This window comes from Columba livia, chromosome 11, assembly GCF_036013475.1.
Source record: "Columba livia isolate bColLiv1 breed racing homer chromosome 11, bColLiv1.pat.W.v2, whole genome shotgun sequence".
NCBI lineage: Eukaryota > Metazoa > Chordata > Aves > Columbiformes > Columbidae > Columba > Columba livia.
This window is the reverse complement of record NC_088612.1, coordinates 456,444-472,143: the sequence shown is the minus strand read 5'-3', so window position 1 is coordinate 472,143 and position 15,700 is coordinate 456,444. Positions and strand designations below refer to the sequence as shown.

The window sequence follows — 15,700 nt, the reverse complement described above, 5'->3', positions numbered from 1 at the left end:
ACTCATCCTCGTTGCATCCAGGACAGTCAGATGTATGTGTTGCCACACACCTTGTTTGAACTTAACACCTATAAGAAGCAGTAGGAAAGCAATTCATTTCCTTAGCTTTGTATTGCTGAACGTACAGATGGTTTTAAAAAAAACATGTCTTTCCACCCTTTTCACGTGAATATCAGACTCATGGTGATGACGATGCATAATACTTTGCCGTAATACCGAGATCTCCCTGTGAATCCAGCTCTGGGGGTTGAATTAAAACAAAACACTGTGTTCCAATTCTAACGCTTGTGCGTGCCCAGTGACCACTGCTGAAAACATTAATACAGAAAAGGTGCAGAGAACAAGCAAGTGACAACGAGGAGTGTTTTCCCAGTGAACACAGCACTGTGGGGGCAGAAAGAGGAAAACAACATCTGAAAGGCCGTTTTGGAGACAGTAAAAGGGTGACGAGGGGGTACACAGGCCAATTTTAAAGAGTCTTGAGTTTAAAAAGGTGTGTTTTCAGAATTTTGTGACAAAATTAATCAATTCTATTTAATACATATCCAGAAGATCCAAATCCATTCATATTCTGCTTTAACGTATCCTTTCCTTGAGAAAATGACTAAGTTCACGTTACCGTCCAAATCACCACTCCCCACCTCGAACTGACCTGTATGCTGTTGAAAGATGAAGACAAGTCCCACACCTTGAGCACTCCGGTTACAGACACCGCGACCAGCGAGTCTTCTGTGGAAGTTAAAGTGAGACAGTAAAACCGACAGCGAGCTCAAGCGGTGCCCGAAGAGAACCTTGGGGCTAGAGAGACACCGATGTTCTACCCAGCGCTAACACCGAGACTCTGCAGGACACCGGTTAGACGAAATGTTCATTTTACATATACTATTCAGAAATATGAAACATGCAAGCAAGTAGTGAATAATTATTTTGTCCAATCAGATACATTTCAATAGAAGACATAGAAGAGTGAGTTTGTGCTTTTAATTTCCCTGATATTACATAACTAATCAACACTTATATCCAAGAAATTAGGTGCGTACAACCAGTGTAGAGTCTGCTTGTTTTTCTCTTTAAGAAGTGAATTAAACAAATCACCACCAACATTAGGAGTACTAAAAACACCTTCTTACATGCCATCAATGAAATGTTAACATCTTGTACATAACAGCTCTGTAAAAAACAATTAGCTATTAAATCTAGTAGGACTGTACTATTTACACAGATATATTTTATCACTATTTGATTGGCCTACGTAAGTACATCCAAAATGTATACCTTGAATTCTTGCAGAGTGTACAATACACATACAGTTTATCCAATCGGAAGACTGTGAGGACAGAGCGTGAAGAACACTCAGAGTCTTGGCATCGATAACAAGGACGTCTCTGTACTCTCCACAGCAAAGCAGCCAGCCTTCCCCGGTCATTCGGGACGAGCAGTGGTAATACTGCGCGAGAGGAAAGGGTCGGCACACACAGCTACACAAACGGACACTGCTTCACGTCAGCACGTCACACTTGGAACTGTCACCAACCTTTGCAGTAAAACACCACCGCAATGTGAGAGCACACACCACTCTGCCAGCGACACGAGCGTTTCATGTGCACTGATAACATCCTATAGGCACACAGTTTAGAGGTGCTTTGCACTGAAATCACTGTCTGCCCTGCCTAAACGTTTGGATTTGGGGCAGCAAAGTGTTAATTTTCATTATCAATTGCTGAACGGTTTGGGTCTTGTTTCTCCAAGAGACCTCATCGGAAGATTCACAATGAATCTCTCATTCTTTTTCAGGAAGAATTTCTGCTCCCTGAGATATTCTTCAGGCTGACCCTACACGTCCTAGTGCTCAGCAGATTCCTCCTTCCTCAAGAATCGTATCCAGAAAACAAAAACCAGACACACAGCAAAGCACCAAGGAACAGAGACGGCAGAGGTGCAGAGTGACTACGGAGATTTCTTTTTTGCTAAGCATTTCATACGTGTAAAGACATTTGCATTTTGGGTAATATCTGTCTCTAAGTTAATTGCTATAAACGCATAAGCAGCCACCTCAAATGGAATTTACAAGTAAATACTATCGCTAAAGTAAAGGGAACAATCATGTAGCAGATGAAAATATCAGTGAGACCAACAAAATTGTGCCACATTCACTACAAGTTCTCTGCACATTCTGTTTTGCTTGGATAATAATTGTTGGTCTATCAGTTAACTAACTGAAGTCTGAAAACAAAAGCAGCATAAATAACTGGGAATACGATAAGTATCACCACAGATGATATGAATGATCAGAGGCAGAAACGCTTAGCAGCAGGAACCACTTGTAATTACTGTTACTCTTAAATTAGGCTTGAACTGGAAGATTTGTACAGTTAGTCCTCTGAGACAAGCCCACACTGGTTAGGATCCACAAACGGTGGAGAGTTGACCCTGGTGCTAAACTCCATTTCAACGGCAAATGTTCAGTTTGCACTGCTTGACATCCACCCTTTCCAGCTGAATCCAGGCTGGACAGTAGGAACCTCCCAGACCAGACACGTTAGCACTTTAATTAAAGCCTACATTAACTAAAAATAAAGCAACAATTTTCGGTGGTGATGTTATCAAAAACCAAGAGTGCACTAACCCTGCTAGACAACAACATTCTGTCTATTCTCTCAGGAATTATGCCACAAGCAATCATTCCCCACAGAACACCACCGCTGCAACGACACATCACAACATCACTACAGCTTCCCAGAGCCCAGACTTCACAGTGTTAATGGATACCCCCTTCCAGACACCTGCAGCTTGCAAAGGATCAGTCTGATCTGATTAAGGAGTTCAGGAGAACATAAAAGCCTCAGTTCTTTTATTAGAAGGAAGTAAAAGGAAAAGCAGCAGGTATAAAACTACTTATGTTGCAACCGGTTTTTTTCTACTACTAAGTATATTACAGCTATACATTTAAAATTGTATGTTTCTGAAAAACAGCATGTTAATAAAGCAAAATTTCTCTTCCAATGAACAGAGATATTCCACGAAAAGTTGCTATACTTACGTAGATTGCTGTATGCCTATAGGGAAGCTTTGCGTTCTCAATGCACTGTCCACTAGTGACATTCCAAACACACATTTCCCTGCCAAAGACAACTCTATATTATTCTCTGTCATTTCCACTCAATGGGCTGGAATAATTTCATGCCACCAAGTTTTTCTTTAGTGCTGTACTTAAGTGCAGCCTGGCCGTTTAGGTGGCTTTTTGTTACAGATTACTGGGTAAGAAAACGTTTCGTCATTAGCAGGGGATGACATGCAGTATCTGTTTCTTTTTGGGTTGGTAATTACACCCTGCTGCCTTGCAGCAAACCTGACTTTAAGGCCAACTCTGGTCTACAACAAATTGTAGGTGTAGTGCCATTACAGCTCGTCAACACATCACTGTAACACTCTGTCGCTGGCACTACATCCTCCTGGAAAACGATTCATTTTGGTGAACGCGAAGCGCGCTGGAGCAGCTCGGTGCCCCTGTGCCTGGTCAGGCCGCAGCTCCGCAGGAACCGCGCTGCGCAGGTCTAACAGTGACACCAGCAGGCTGCTCCCGCCTGCACCGGCCCCGCAACGGGCGCCCGGGACACGACCAGATACAACTAATTACCCTTAACTTCAATGTTCCAGAAAGACACATCAGCCACTCTTCATCTATACATCATTCAACATGCTACAGGACTGGAGTACAACAGGAACACAATCCAATTAAACACTGTAATTGATGTTGTATAAGGTGTGTTTTCATAGCCCAACAACTGAATGTTAAACTTCAATGCTTTTAGATTTTATTTAACCAGCAAGCAATATTTCCACAGTTGAAACAATAACTTCATGATTTTGGAGATAATATTCTAAGACATTTTCTGTATGAGGGCTTAAAGAACACCTTCGGAAAAAAATACTTTATATCAGAAATGTTACTTAGTGATTTGCATTTTAATCTACACACTTTGACATTTTATGATAATCTAAAAACATTACTTGATTTATATTTTTCAGCTGATCAAGAGCAGTGAAATCTACACACCTGTGTTGTAGCATCAGAGCTGATAGACCACAAGTCCCAAGTTCAACAGAACGCTTACGCTGTTTGTTAAACATGCCAAGGCAGAGCATTTCTCCTTGTTTATATCAGAACACAATACAGTAACATCGCTAGGGCAGTAAAGATGATACATACGTGCAAACATGTACAAAAGAGTCCAGAATACAACTTAATTTACCGTGTGTACTAACACAGAGTGAACGATACCACATGCAGATATACCCATCCTGCTGTATATGCTGTACGCATGCACAGGACATCAGTCAGAACTTCGGAATCATTATGGATTAATTTCTAGATTTCCAGATAAAAAGTACAGAAATGCTGCTCAATACTCGTCCTTCTGGGATAAGTCAGCTACATGATCACTTAAGAGATGCTGAAGTAAGATGGGGGAAAAGTACCATGTTCCACACCATTTCCTCCACCCTCAAAACAAGGAGATGGAAGCTTGAGAACGGCAGAAGTGAATGATTGACAAGGCAGAAAATGCAGTTCGACAATCCCTGCACCTCCGGAAGGTGAGGCCCCCTGTCTGTAATTATCTCAATCCATGTGGCCATCTTCAGGGCTCGGTGATGGATGCTTCGCCCTTATGTAACACGGGTGAGAAGCTGGCAGCGATTTGGTACCAGTGAGTGGCTGAAGGGGCAGAAGACTGCCCAGTGCCAGCGGACACACTCGAGCACGCCCGATGAGCCCTCCGGAGGCAGGACCAGCCGGATGTGAACATCGCCCTGCATGGCACATCTATAGCAAAAACCTCATCTGTTTCTTAATGCTTTTCACCCCATCTTTTTGGAAATACAGCATCTTTTCTCCCAGCGTGATCTGGAAACAGCATTGCACTAACAGAACTTCAGAACTGAGGAAAAAAACAGCTTCACCTCTGCACCCCAGGAGAAATGTAGGAGGCCAGCACAAAACTACTTGTGTAGGCTCCTCACCCTCCTTTCCGCACATGACAACCAGAACTGTTTACAAGGATTGTTCCAGTGGGGCAGTCTAACCTCCCAATATTAAGAAGCCTGAACTAGTCTGTTCAAGTCACCCCTTTCTTGTGTACCTGTGGTTCAGGGTGAGGATCAGACAGATGCAGCTGGAAAGGACAAACAAGCTCCTCAGTGAGGAAGCAGCAGCCTTACGGTGCTGGAAGGTGCGGCTTGGAAAGGGCAACTGACAGGAACTCTTCATGGCAAGAGGTTTTAACAGAGCTGTCCTGCTCATTTTGAAAGATGAAGCCAAAGCAAGGAGAATATCATTAAGACAAACTATGGAAAGCCCCTAAGGAAGAAGCCAGCCCAAACTACTTTCAACAACCGGAATCCTGAACAGATGAGCTTCAGACCCCGGCTGAAACGATAAGCAAATATTCAGAGAGAAAACAACCTCTTGAATGGTAACGTAGCACAAATGCAAAAATTAGTTTGAGTCAATCGATGGGCCAAGTCCAGCAAACACATAGGAGAAAAGCTGCAAGGTCGGGAGCCTCCGAAAGGGTGCACTCCGAAATAGCAAGTCAGATAAAACCAAGACAAGGAACACACAGGCCTTTTATTAAAAGGCAGTCTTTTAGTGCTTCTGTACACATTCACCCAGTAAGCATAACCTGGATCAGAGCACATCAGCCACTTGCACTGATTCAGTTCTCAGGACTGAGCTCAGAAGGCACAGGAAAACAGCACCATGATACTAAAACGCTTCTGAACCTGTTGATTGTCTCCCACAGCCGTTTGACCGGGGCCTGGCTGACCCCCGAACAACTCGTTCTCCGCACTCCTAACCAGATACCCCAACGTGCCGAACCCTACGGCTGCCCAAGAGATGAGCTCTAAGGTCGACTATCATATATAAGCAACACAGCCACGATCCGAGGTAACTGCTGTACTTTTCATATCATGGAAGAAATGGATTGAGAACATTCTGTCAAATGCTGAATCTGGCCGAAACCTGCCATACATTTCATTATTTAAGAAATTAATAATTGAATATTCAGTTACCTACCCATTTTCAGTAGCACTTACTACATATGGCTGTTTCTCAAACTCTCTTGCTTTTGCCAAACAGGTTACAGAAGCAGTATGGCCAAAGAGCATTTCTTTAGAGGAGATCTAGGAGAACAACACAACAGTTTAACTTAAACATAACATTTTCTGTATAAACTAAGCAGATCTAAAGATTAGAGAATACTACTTGTAGATGTTATTAATGAGCAACTGTCAATCTGCTTCATATTCTTATATTCTTATATTCTTCAGTTACCTTTCTGGAATGTACATAGATGTAGATGGATTATACAGTTTGCATAAAGTACAGACTTTGTATTCACTGCAGTCTAAAAATTGCACCTTGTGAAGAACTTATGGAGCAACGAATGCTCTAGAACAGGCAACGTGCGGGACACCTCTGGCCTTGGCCCTATGGCACGGAGCAGGGCTGGCAGCGAAGGGGGGAATGACGCGGGAACGCTCTGAGGCATGTGTTTCATACCGTGCGTCCAAGTAATCCCCCGACTAGCTTCACTGCAGGCAAAGATCTTAATGGGAAAAGGTGGCCCTATAAGAACACAAACTAAACTTTGGAGCTATATTTGAGCACAAATGGGGCAGCCAAATCCAGCAAGAACAGAATCACAGCTCTAGGAATGCAGAGCAAAAAACTGGAACCACTTTCACTCTCTTCTGTTCTATGAAAATAAATTGAAATAGTCAAAGCAATAGCAATAATATGTCAGGAGGTCTATGTATTTCATCTTTCTTCTTCCATCTTTCTGTAAACTCTCCCATTGTTAACCCAGTAGACAGCTCCAGTTTTACAAATATATATTTTTTTTTCCTTAAATTACAGGCCAAAAATTATTTAAAAAAAAAAGAAATGAAAATACTTTACAAGAGCAGAATCCTGATAATTGTGTACGTTCACTTGCTGTCATTACTCACAGCACACCATCTCCAATTATAACCCACAGGTCATGACAATCTATGAAAAATTATCCTAAGTCTGTAAATTACTGGTTGCTCATATAGCCCCTTCAACACTCTTTATTTCATTATTTTCCTATAACAAATATCATACCACTATCTTTAAAATTTAATCTAAGTGCGAGTCTGGATAATGCCATTTTTAATAATAAAAGCTAAAACTCCAATGTGTCTCTCTGGCAGACCGGTAACACAGCGGACACGAACCTTTAATTCTGATGAAAGATCCCACAGACATATTTGTCCTTCTTGACTTCCTGTGACGATGGTCTGCTGGTCGTCTGTGATCATAACGGCCGTGATGCTGTGCGCCGGAGCCGCGTTCCCCCACAGCGCCACGGCCTGCACCGACGCTCTCATAGCCAGCACCTGAACACAGAACGGGCCAATGACCGTGGTGACACGGAACAAGATCAACAACTAAAAACAGAAGGGGGGCGATTTAATCAACATCTGAAAAGGGAATCTACAAAATACTGCTGCAAAAAAAGTTGATGAGGCATTGAAACATTTTCTAGCTGCTGCTGACATCACGCTAATGCTTTGATTAAGATCGCTATCCACTAATAGCTCAAACATACAGCACGACAGTGATGTGTCACTATTTTAGATCTAGGCAGTGTCAAACACGACCAGGGTTAGCAGGGGCCAGCACCAGTCCTGCAGTGCCCCACACAACCCAGCTTAGCTCTGCCCTGCCCAGCTGTGGCGGGGGGGGCAACACCGACTTTTTGTCCTAACAGCAACGATACCATTGAAGAGAGAATTCAGAGCAGCTGCTTGCAGCCACAAAGCGAAACCCGCCTTCCAGGGGGGAGACAACCCAGCCTGGAGCACATCCTGAGCCAAGATTTCAAATGCAACAGGTGCCAGCGGCGAGGTCCTGAGGCGGCGCGCTGGAGGGCCGGCCGCAGGACAGAGGGGCGCTGGGCAGCAGGCGCAGCAGCGGCTCGCAGCCAGGGGAACAACGCCGCAGCGACCGGCAGGGCTCCCGGGAGAGCTCCGAAACCAGCGTGGCACACGGGCAGCACCCAAGCAGCCTTTAAACTGCGTTTAAAGAAACTGAAATATAACCCATCACTAGACCCAGCACAGTAACAGCTGAAAGCACGGGCACAGACGAGAGGCATCTGAGTTACTACTAATAAAAGCGTTGCGTGACACAGAAGTGGAGGAATGGTCTTGATTCCCTACAAGGACACGAGGTGAAAGGCTCATCTACCGAGAAAACAGGCTGAAAAGACTGGCACGGCAGACCACCGAGGTCCTGCCACACAACCGCAGCCACAACAACGGCAGAGCAAGAGGAACGCAAGAGAACATTAACTGAGGTCAAGAGTTCCTTAGCCTAAATCACATTGGGTTACATTTTAAAGCTCTTTGTGGGCATATTACAAAATACTGAGACACGTTACTTATCTCAGCTTTAGAATTTGACTTTTCTAAAACTTATGTTGTAAGTCTCTACTCATATGAAGTATTATGCTTACTGGTGAACACCGAAGGCTTATTATCTTCCAGTTTGTGCCCTGAAATGGAAGTCGTTCTAGCCAAACTCTAATGATACATTTTTAAGTATCAGCTAAGCAAAGAAAATCCACCATTTTCATAGGGCTTATAAAACCATGGCTGACAAGTTAACAGTTTGATAAACCAAATCCGGGGTCTTTTAAATGCCTTTTCCTGCATATCATGTAGTCACTTACACTTGTGCCATGGGAGTGTTCAATTAGCGTAAAACACCGTAAGGCAGCAGAATTCAGGTTTGCACTGCGCTGAATATGAAGTCATAAATTACATTTTCTTGTAAAAGCAGCACAGAATCAAGATCAATATTCCTGGCAGACCCACTGCTGAGCAAGTGATGGCTAAGAGAGAACTCGGACCACCAGCACAAGTTAGAAACCAGAGAAACTGATAGAATTGCTAATATATACATGATCCATTTGCACACGTTTGTTTTAGATCTCCATGAGCATCATGAATTAATAAACAGCTACTACTACTACAGACAAAACGTTGGTTACGTAAGAGAAGTAATTTAGACTGAAATATTACATGAACATTTTGTGCTTTTTCTTTTGTATTATAACTGAAGCCTAAGAGAAATAAAAACCAGAAGGTATACGAACTTCTGTATTAATACAGGTCCTTAACTGTTTCCCTCTTGCTTCTTGGTTAACCTTTCTTTAGGATTAAGATATTTTGATGCACGAGTATTTTGTGTGCAAGTTCTGCTTCCAAGAATACCATTTCCCCAGAAACACTGCCTACCCACATGCACACATCCACACCGTCCGACCACCAAAGCTATTCAGTGATGCTGATGGCACCTCAAGCAAACTTTTTAAACAAAATCAACAGATATTTATCAGACTGTTCCTTTAAAAATGTAAAAAGTGTTTCCACAAAGTCAAATATTGCCCAAGGCACATCTGAGCTGCAGTAGCTTATCAGCACATGTGGAATTCCTCCAGCTCTGCCCACTCAAGCACAGCTGATTCACAGTATTAACCCCTACTGCAACTTCAAATCAAGTTCCTCAGACCTACTACCCATGTTCCCCGCTGGCAGCCTAATAAACGTATTTGTTCCTCCTGCCCTTACCATCACACTGCCAAAACCAACTCCCTCGTGAATGTAACCAAAATTCCCTGGTCTTAGTTAAAACCGTACCAGTTCATTCCACTACTCACTGACCACATCACCGCCGTCCTCTCTAGTTCTACAAACGCTTTTCCTACCAAAACCACACCACGAACCTCTAACAAGGAGAATGATCCCAATTTGCACAGCTCAACAACAGGCACGCGTCCCGGAGCTGCATTTTCTCCACACAAAAGCTACAACCCCAAAGCCGATGGTTTGCGGGTTAGGCTGAAGAGCCGCTCGCGCCGCGGGGAGCTGCGCGAACCCCCTGCGTTCCGCCCCCTGCAGCCGGCAGCGCACGCTCCCCTTTGGGCCCCGCATTCGAACACAGAGGCTGCTCCAAAGCCTAAGGACAACCTGAACCACGTTAAACTATCACCTACCGTGATAAGAACCACGTTTCTTGATAACGAACATAAATATTCTGATTTTTAAATTAATTCATAATTCACCCGTTCTCACACACGTAAAGGTCCTTAAAACTAGGAACTGAGCTTCCCAGAGACCTAATGGCAAACAGTTCACACAGTAAAACCAGGTGTGATGGAAACCTCTGTCTCATAGCTACAGCCCATAACAAAAGCTATCAAATAGGAATTTATAGATTATTTATAGAGGGAGACTTCGTACAACAAAAGATCACTCTACAGGTAACAGCAAATCTGCCTTTTCTTGATTTACATTCGTACTTATTCCGTTTCTCCTATGCATCCTAAATGATCAGTAAAACTTCAACTTTTTCAAGTGCAGTTAAATGTATGGCAACTGCTGCAGGCACAAAAAAGATGCACAAATTCACTTACAGTCCTGAAAATGTTAAGAGATTAGTAGCAGTTAACTGTATTGGATTAAAAATACAAATATTGGGGGGGAAGGGAAGCCAACAAAAACCACCCAACTCAGGATAGATGGCCAAAATTATTAAAAGCAATTATTAACAGTTTCTTAAAAGCAGCGTGTGTCTCTTCAGTCCAGCAAAATCCTGTCCGTTCTCTGGCTTTATCTCACATATCCTCTCTTGCCATCTACATAAGAAAATAAAAGTTCTATCAATATTCTTTGTACTATTACTAAAAAGCTAATTATTTCCTTTCTCAATTTACTTTATGATGTAAACACAGCATTCTCCTGAAAGGTGTTGTATATTATCGCTGGTAATCAGCAAAGATATAACCCTTCCAGAACTAAGCAATTCTACTCACCTACTGTCCACAAGAGACACCAAGTCCATCTGAGAGGCATAAATAATAAACATATTGCATTTATATAATACTTGATGAAAGTAATCTAAAGATACAGAAGTGACATAGTGCTGTCTTTGTAAGCCTGCAAACGACCCGCATTGGTGCTCATGATTATACAAGGGAATTAATAACTGGCTCCTTTAGGATGCAGTCTGCTCTCTGTGGGTCCAACAGCAAAACTAGTTTTATATTTCAAATATTGTAGTTAATATACCTAACCACATAACGGGCAACAAGTAAAGTACTCCAGCAACCAATATTTCTACCGTATGTCCCAGTCCCTCACGCTTTAATACATTCTGCCAGCACCCTCTGCACTGCGCGCCTTTCGCTCCGCTTCGCCTTTGCGGCTCCGTGCCGGGATCCCACGGGCCTCCCCTCCAGCCCTGCCCGGTACACCCCACCGGGCGGGGGTCACGGCTGAGCGGCACCCGGCTCTCCCCGGGGCGCGAATAAACCGCCTTTGCAGTCCAAGGGAGCAAGAGTCTGGGGCCAGGAATCAATACAACCCACTTTAACTAGCGAGTGCCACCTAGTAATACCTTGTTTGTATTTCTTGAACGAGTGACACAAGAAACACTTATTTCATTCCACACAATAATTCACCACAATCAGAAGGAGCACAGTAAGGGCAACACCATCTCCCAGCTGCTGATTACATCAAAGGTTTGCAGCACAAATTCAATTTTATGATGTTAATCTCAGCCTGCCACTCAGAAATTTTCTCTGAGGGATATGATTTTTCTCTGGATTTCATTTTAAGAATGATTTTCTTCTTCTACAATCAATAAAGATATGTTTTCATCAAAAGACTCTATCTTGGCAGAATTCAATTGGCCATCTCAAAACCTTTTGGTGACACAATATTAATTAAAATAGTTTATGTTGCGCCTAAGCTGGAAAATGGGGCAGTGAAAACATCAACAACTCGGAACACCTGTGCATTACACACTGTCATAGGGTGCAGTAGAATAATCTTCACCTCCACATAAGCTGCTACGTTATTTTAAGCTTGCTGGAAAAGTGTCACAAGGTGCTCTTCTGCTAAATAGAAAAATTAACACTGCGTGCAAATTATAAACTCCCACTTTCTTTCACTGTCATTAAAGGCTTCAGCAACAACGGTTAAACAGCTCTTAGATCACTGACTATGTCAGACAACAATCACTGCATGTCAGCTAGCTACCTTGGTTTTAAATCACACACATCAGGGATCTGTATACATACAAAGTTTACTTGAAAAAGAAGAACAATATACAAGTGTGTTTGGGGCCATACAATATTTCTTTAAAGAAAAAACAAGCACATTTGTTTTTACTGCCTGAAAAATGATGTGTGAATGTTCTATGAGCTACAAGAAGAGCAATCTACAAGAAATGTTGCTTAAGCACGACACAGAACTACGTAGATGTGGATTACCTGCCACTTCCGAAGCCTTAAGCATTCAAACAGTATGACTTGCATCACCTTCAGCGGAGGCACTCATTCAGATCGCTCTCAGGACATTCACTCATCAGTTCTTACAGGAAAGCATCAGATTCTGCAGAATGTAAATTTGCTATCTACCAAATTGCACCTTACTGACCTAAAGACAGATTTTCACCTTAGTTTTATATACATTAAGTTACACCCACCTTTACCAAAAAGAAGCTTTCCACATAAGAAAGTGCTGATTCTTTATGCTAGTGAAGAGACAGCCCCTTACCTTTTCTTAATTATAAACTGTCTCTTGAGCAAAGACACATTTATGTCCTTCAGAGAGTCAATGATCCCCACATAATCCACATGAATCAAAGGTCTGCTGAGGTGGTGTCCAATCCAAGCTTATAGCCTACATAACTTGGAAAGCATAGAGAGTAATAAACGTCAAGTCTGTGTCAAGACTTCCCATAGATACAAGGAAAAGTCACACGTAATCCGTAAGAGCTTTGATCAACTTTCATGTTGATGAAATATCTCAGATTCCGTAAAGAATTAGCCATAATTAGACTACAGAATTAGTTGTTGTCTACGCTGCTTTAGCAGTAAAGATATAAGATCTGGTAAGGTCAGGACACATGAAACCTAAAAACGACGACAAAAACAAACAAACAAAACCCTTAAAAAATGTCTCGCACTGGAGGGCAGTGAATACACATCCAAGTTCTGCGTCCCGTCCCGCATTTTGTCTTCCATAAGTGACCTTGAAATCATTTAAGACTAAAAAATAAAACCCGGAGAGGTGAGTTCCTGGCTCAGCTACACTGTACTGTGGAACACTGAGACATAAACAGCACTGCAACCAGATGCTGGAAATACAACTACAACACGCCACCAGCCTTTGGTTTTGGATAATGGTGTAATAATCGCTAGTCAGCGGTGGAATCAACCGCATCACAGAAAGATTTCTGAACTCTGCCAAGAGCTCCCCATTTTTCCCTTTTGCTCTCTGAACACTCTTCAGCCGTGGAACAGGCCTCTGCGCAGTGTTCTCCTCATGGGGCGCGGAGCTGTTTAGTGTAAACAACCCAGGACAATTTATTATGTATACACAGTCAAATCTGCTTAAGCAAAAAGACACTGTTTAGTATGAAGCAGAAGCAAAGTCCAAAACTGATTCAATGCATTGCAATGCATGGATTGCACATTTTGTTACAATAAACTTCTAATTTTAACACTGCAGGATTTCCAATGAGACAAGCCTGCTCTTGTCACACATCTACCCCACCAACTGACACGACCTCTGGAGCAGAACCAGCTCACCCAAACAGCCATTTTTGCAATGGGTTTTCCCAAAAGATCACAGTTCTGTACCAGCGGCATTACTGACATGCTAAAATCTCATTAAATATTAACAAACTACTACTGTTCCTAGCATTAAGTAGAAAAGTAATCGCCACAGGAACATCACGAGGCTTTAAGTGAGCCATTAAGTTTCTAATCAAGCAAGTCTCAGAAAAAAAAGTTGCTAACCAAAACTGTTTTCCCGCGAAAACAGAACTGCTGTACAACAAACAAAGAAAGTCTTCCACTCTAAGGTGTTGCACCTACTCAATAAGGCATCACTAAAATAACACAAAAGCATTTTCCCATTTAAATGAGCTGACATTTTGAACTCTGAAGTGCCCTCCCTCACATCACTGCTTTTCTCTAAGCAGACCAGTGAACGAGCATACCCTGCAGCATCACGGGATATACATTCGATTCACCAGATTACCTTGGAATCAGAAGTTTCAGACATCTAACATCAAAGTTGAAATACAATGAAGTTACACAGTTGATGCTAAACGTACAGGGGACCAAACAAAACACCCAGAAGCTCGGATGAAATCCGCTCAAGACCAAACGCCACGCCAGCCAAAGGCGCAGCACCCAGCACAGGAGCTGGGGAGTCCCAGTGCACCGCTCTTCTCGGCTACGGCAAAGCCCGCGCCCGCCCTCGGCCGCCTTCCCGCGGCAGCAGCGGACCCGCCGCCGCTGCCCGGCCGCGGCAAACCACCCCGGCCGCCCCCCCGGGCACCAGCGCGGCCGGCGCCCCCGCCGCCCCGAGCCCGGCCCTGCTGTCGGGTGGGGGGGCCGGCAGCCGGCTGCAAGCGGGCAGGGAGAAGGTGGAGAGGAGCCGGGCCCGGAGCGGGGCTGAGCAGGCGAGTCTGCGCACAGCCCCTTACCTGCAGCGGGAGCGGCGGGCGGCAGCGCCGGGGGCACCGGGGCACGGCGGGCGGCGCGGGCGCGGGGGCGGCGCAGCGGGACGGGCTTTGCCGCGGCGGGAGCGGCTGCAGCCGGCGCGCGGCCGCTCCTCGGGCGCCAGCAGCGAAAGCGGCACGTGCCGGCGCCGGCTCGCGCTCCCCGGCGCCGCCCGCCGTCCCGGCAGCGCCCTCAGCCCGGCAGCGGCGCCCCCGGCCCGGCAGCGCCCGGGACAACGATCAACGCGGCAGCTGAGGGCAAAACTGCGAGGGAAACAGGAGCCAGATACCAAGTATGTGGGGCTGAACTCGGGCGGCAGCCGTGCCCCTCACCTGCCCGCCCCATACGCTGATCACCGCTGACCCGGGCGGGGCCGCACCCCACTCGGGCAGGGCCGACAGCTGAGGACCAGCCCGCCCCGCAGGGACTGTCGCCTGCCCGCTGACTGGGCACAGGAAACTTTCAAGTGCCCGCCCTACTTTAACAGGGTAAAAAGAACATTCTGGAGGCGGCAGGCGGGTGCAGCGGCCGCAGGTGGTGCTGCTCTCCGCAGGAGGGGCCAGGCCAGCAGGTGCTCCGAGCGTGGCGGCTGATGTCGCGCGGGTCTGGGGGTCAGCAGCAGCTGCGGTGCCAGGACTCGGGCAGTAAACCCGCGAGCTGGGCACCCTGGGGTGAGAGGCCCGTGTTGTGGAGCGTGTGAGGGAAGGTGTGTATTGCAGGCCGACTGAAGAGCACTGAAATGCGGTATCTTAGGTGAAAACTTTTCTGGATTTGCTTCTGGGGATTTGGGTAGTAGTCATGTTGAAAGTAAAATGAGCTGATACAAGTCAACTTACTTAAAAAATCACAATATTCTCAGAAAATATGCTGTTAGGCTTCTGTCAAATCCCATACAGACCATAGCAGTAGTATGAGAAGTAATTTGATTCTTTTTATGATGTTCAGTGATTTGTTAAATGTAAAAACTTTAATATTTTTTAAACAAGTACAAATACAAACACACATTAGGTGGAAAATATTGTGGCAAAGACAACCCCATACAGGAAGATAAGATTTCGAAGATGAAGTATTTGTAAGTACTTCCCTGT

At 44.6% G+C, this 15,700-nt stretch overlaps 1 protein-coding gene across 3 annotated transcripts in view; it reads right to left on the bottom strand.

Moving 5' to 3' along the window:
• Positions 1-15,017, bottom strand: part of WDR72 (WD repeat domain 72) — an 89,652-nt gene extending 74,635 nt beyond the window's left edge. For 2 of the 3 annotated variants that reach the window (XR_010475306.1, XM_065076370.1), the window contains exons 1-6: positions 14,597-15,017; positions 7,264-7,425; positions 6,080-6,186; positions 3,041-3,119; positions 1,276-1,447; positions 653-729 (exon numbers count right to left, since the gene is read on the bottom strand). Coding sequence is in view for 2 of the 3 variants with exons in the window: in XM_065076370.1 (XP_064932442.1) it covers positions 653-729; positions 1,276-1,447; positions 3,041-3,119; positions 6,080-6,186; positions 7,264-7,416 (588 nt within the window). In the remaining variant the exon portion in view is untranslated. Of the gene's footprint in view, positions 1-652; positions 730-1,275; positions 1,448-3,040; positions 3,120-6,079; positions 6,187-7,263; positions 7,426-14,596 lie in introns of those variants that run through there. The other variant, XM_065076372.1, reaches the window with a different exon arrangement.
• Positions 15,018-15,700: the final 683 nt, after the last annotated feature.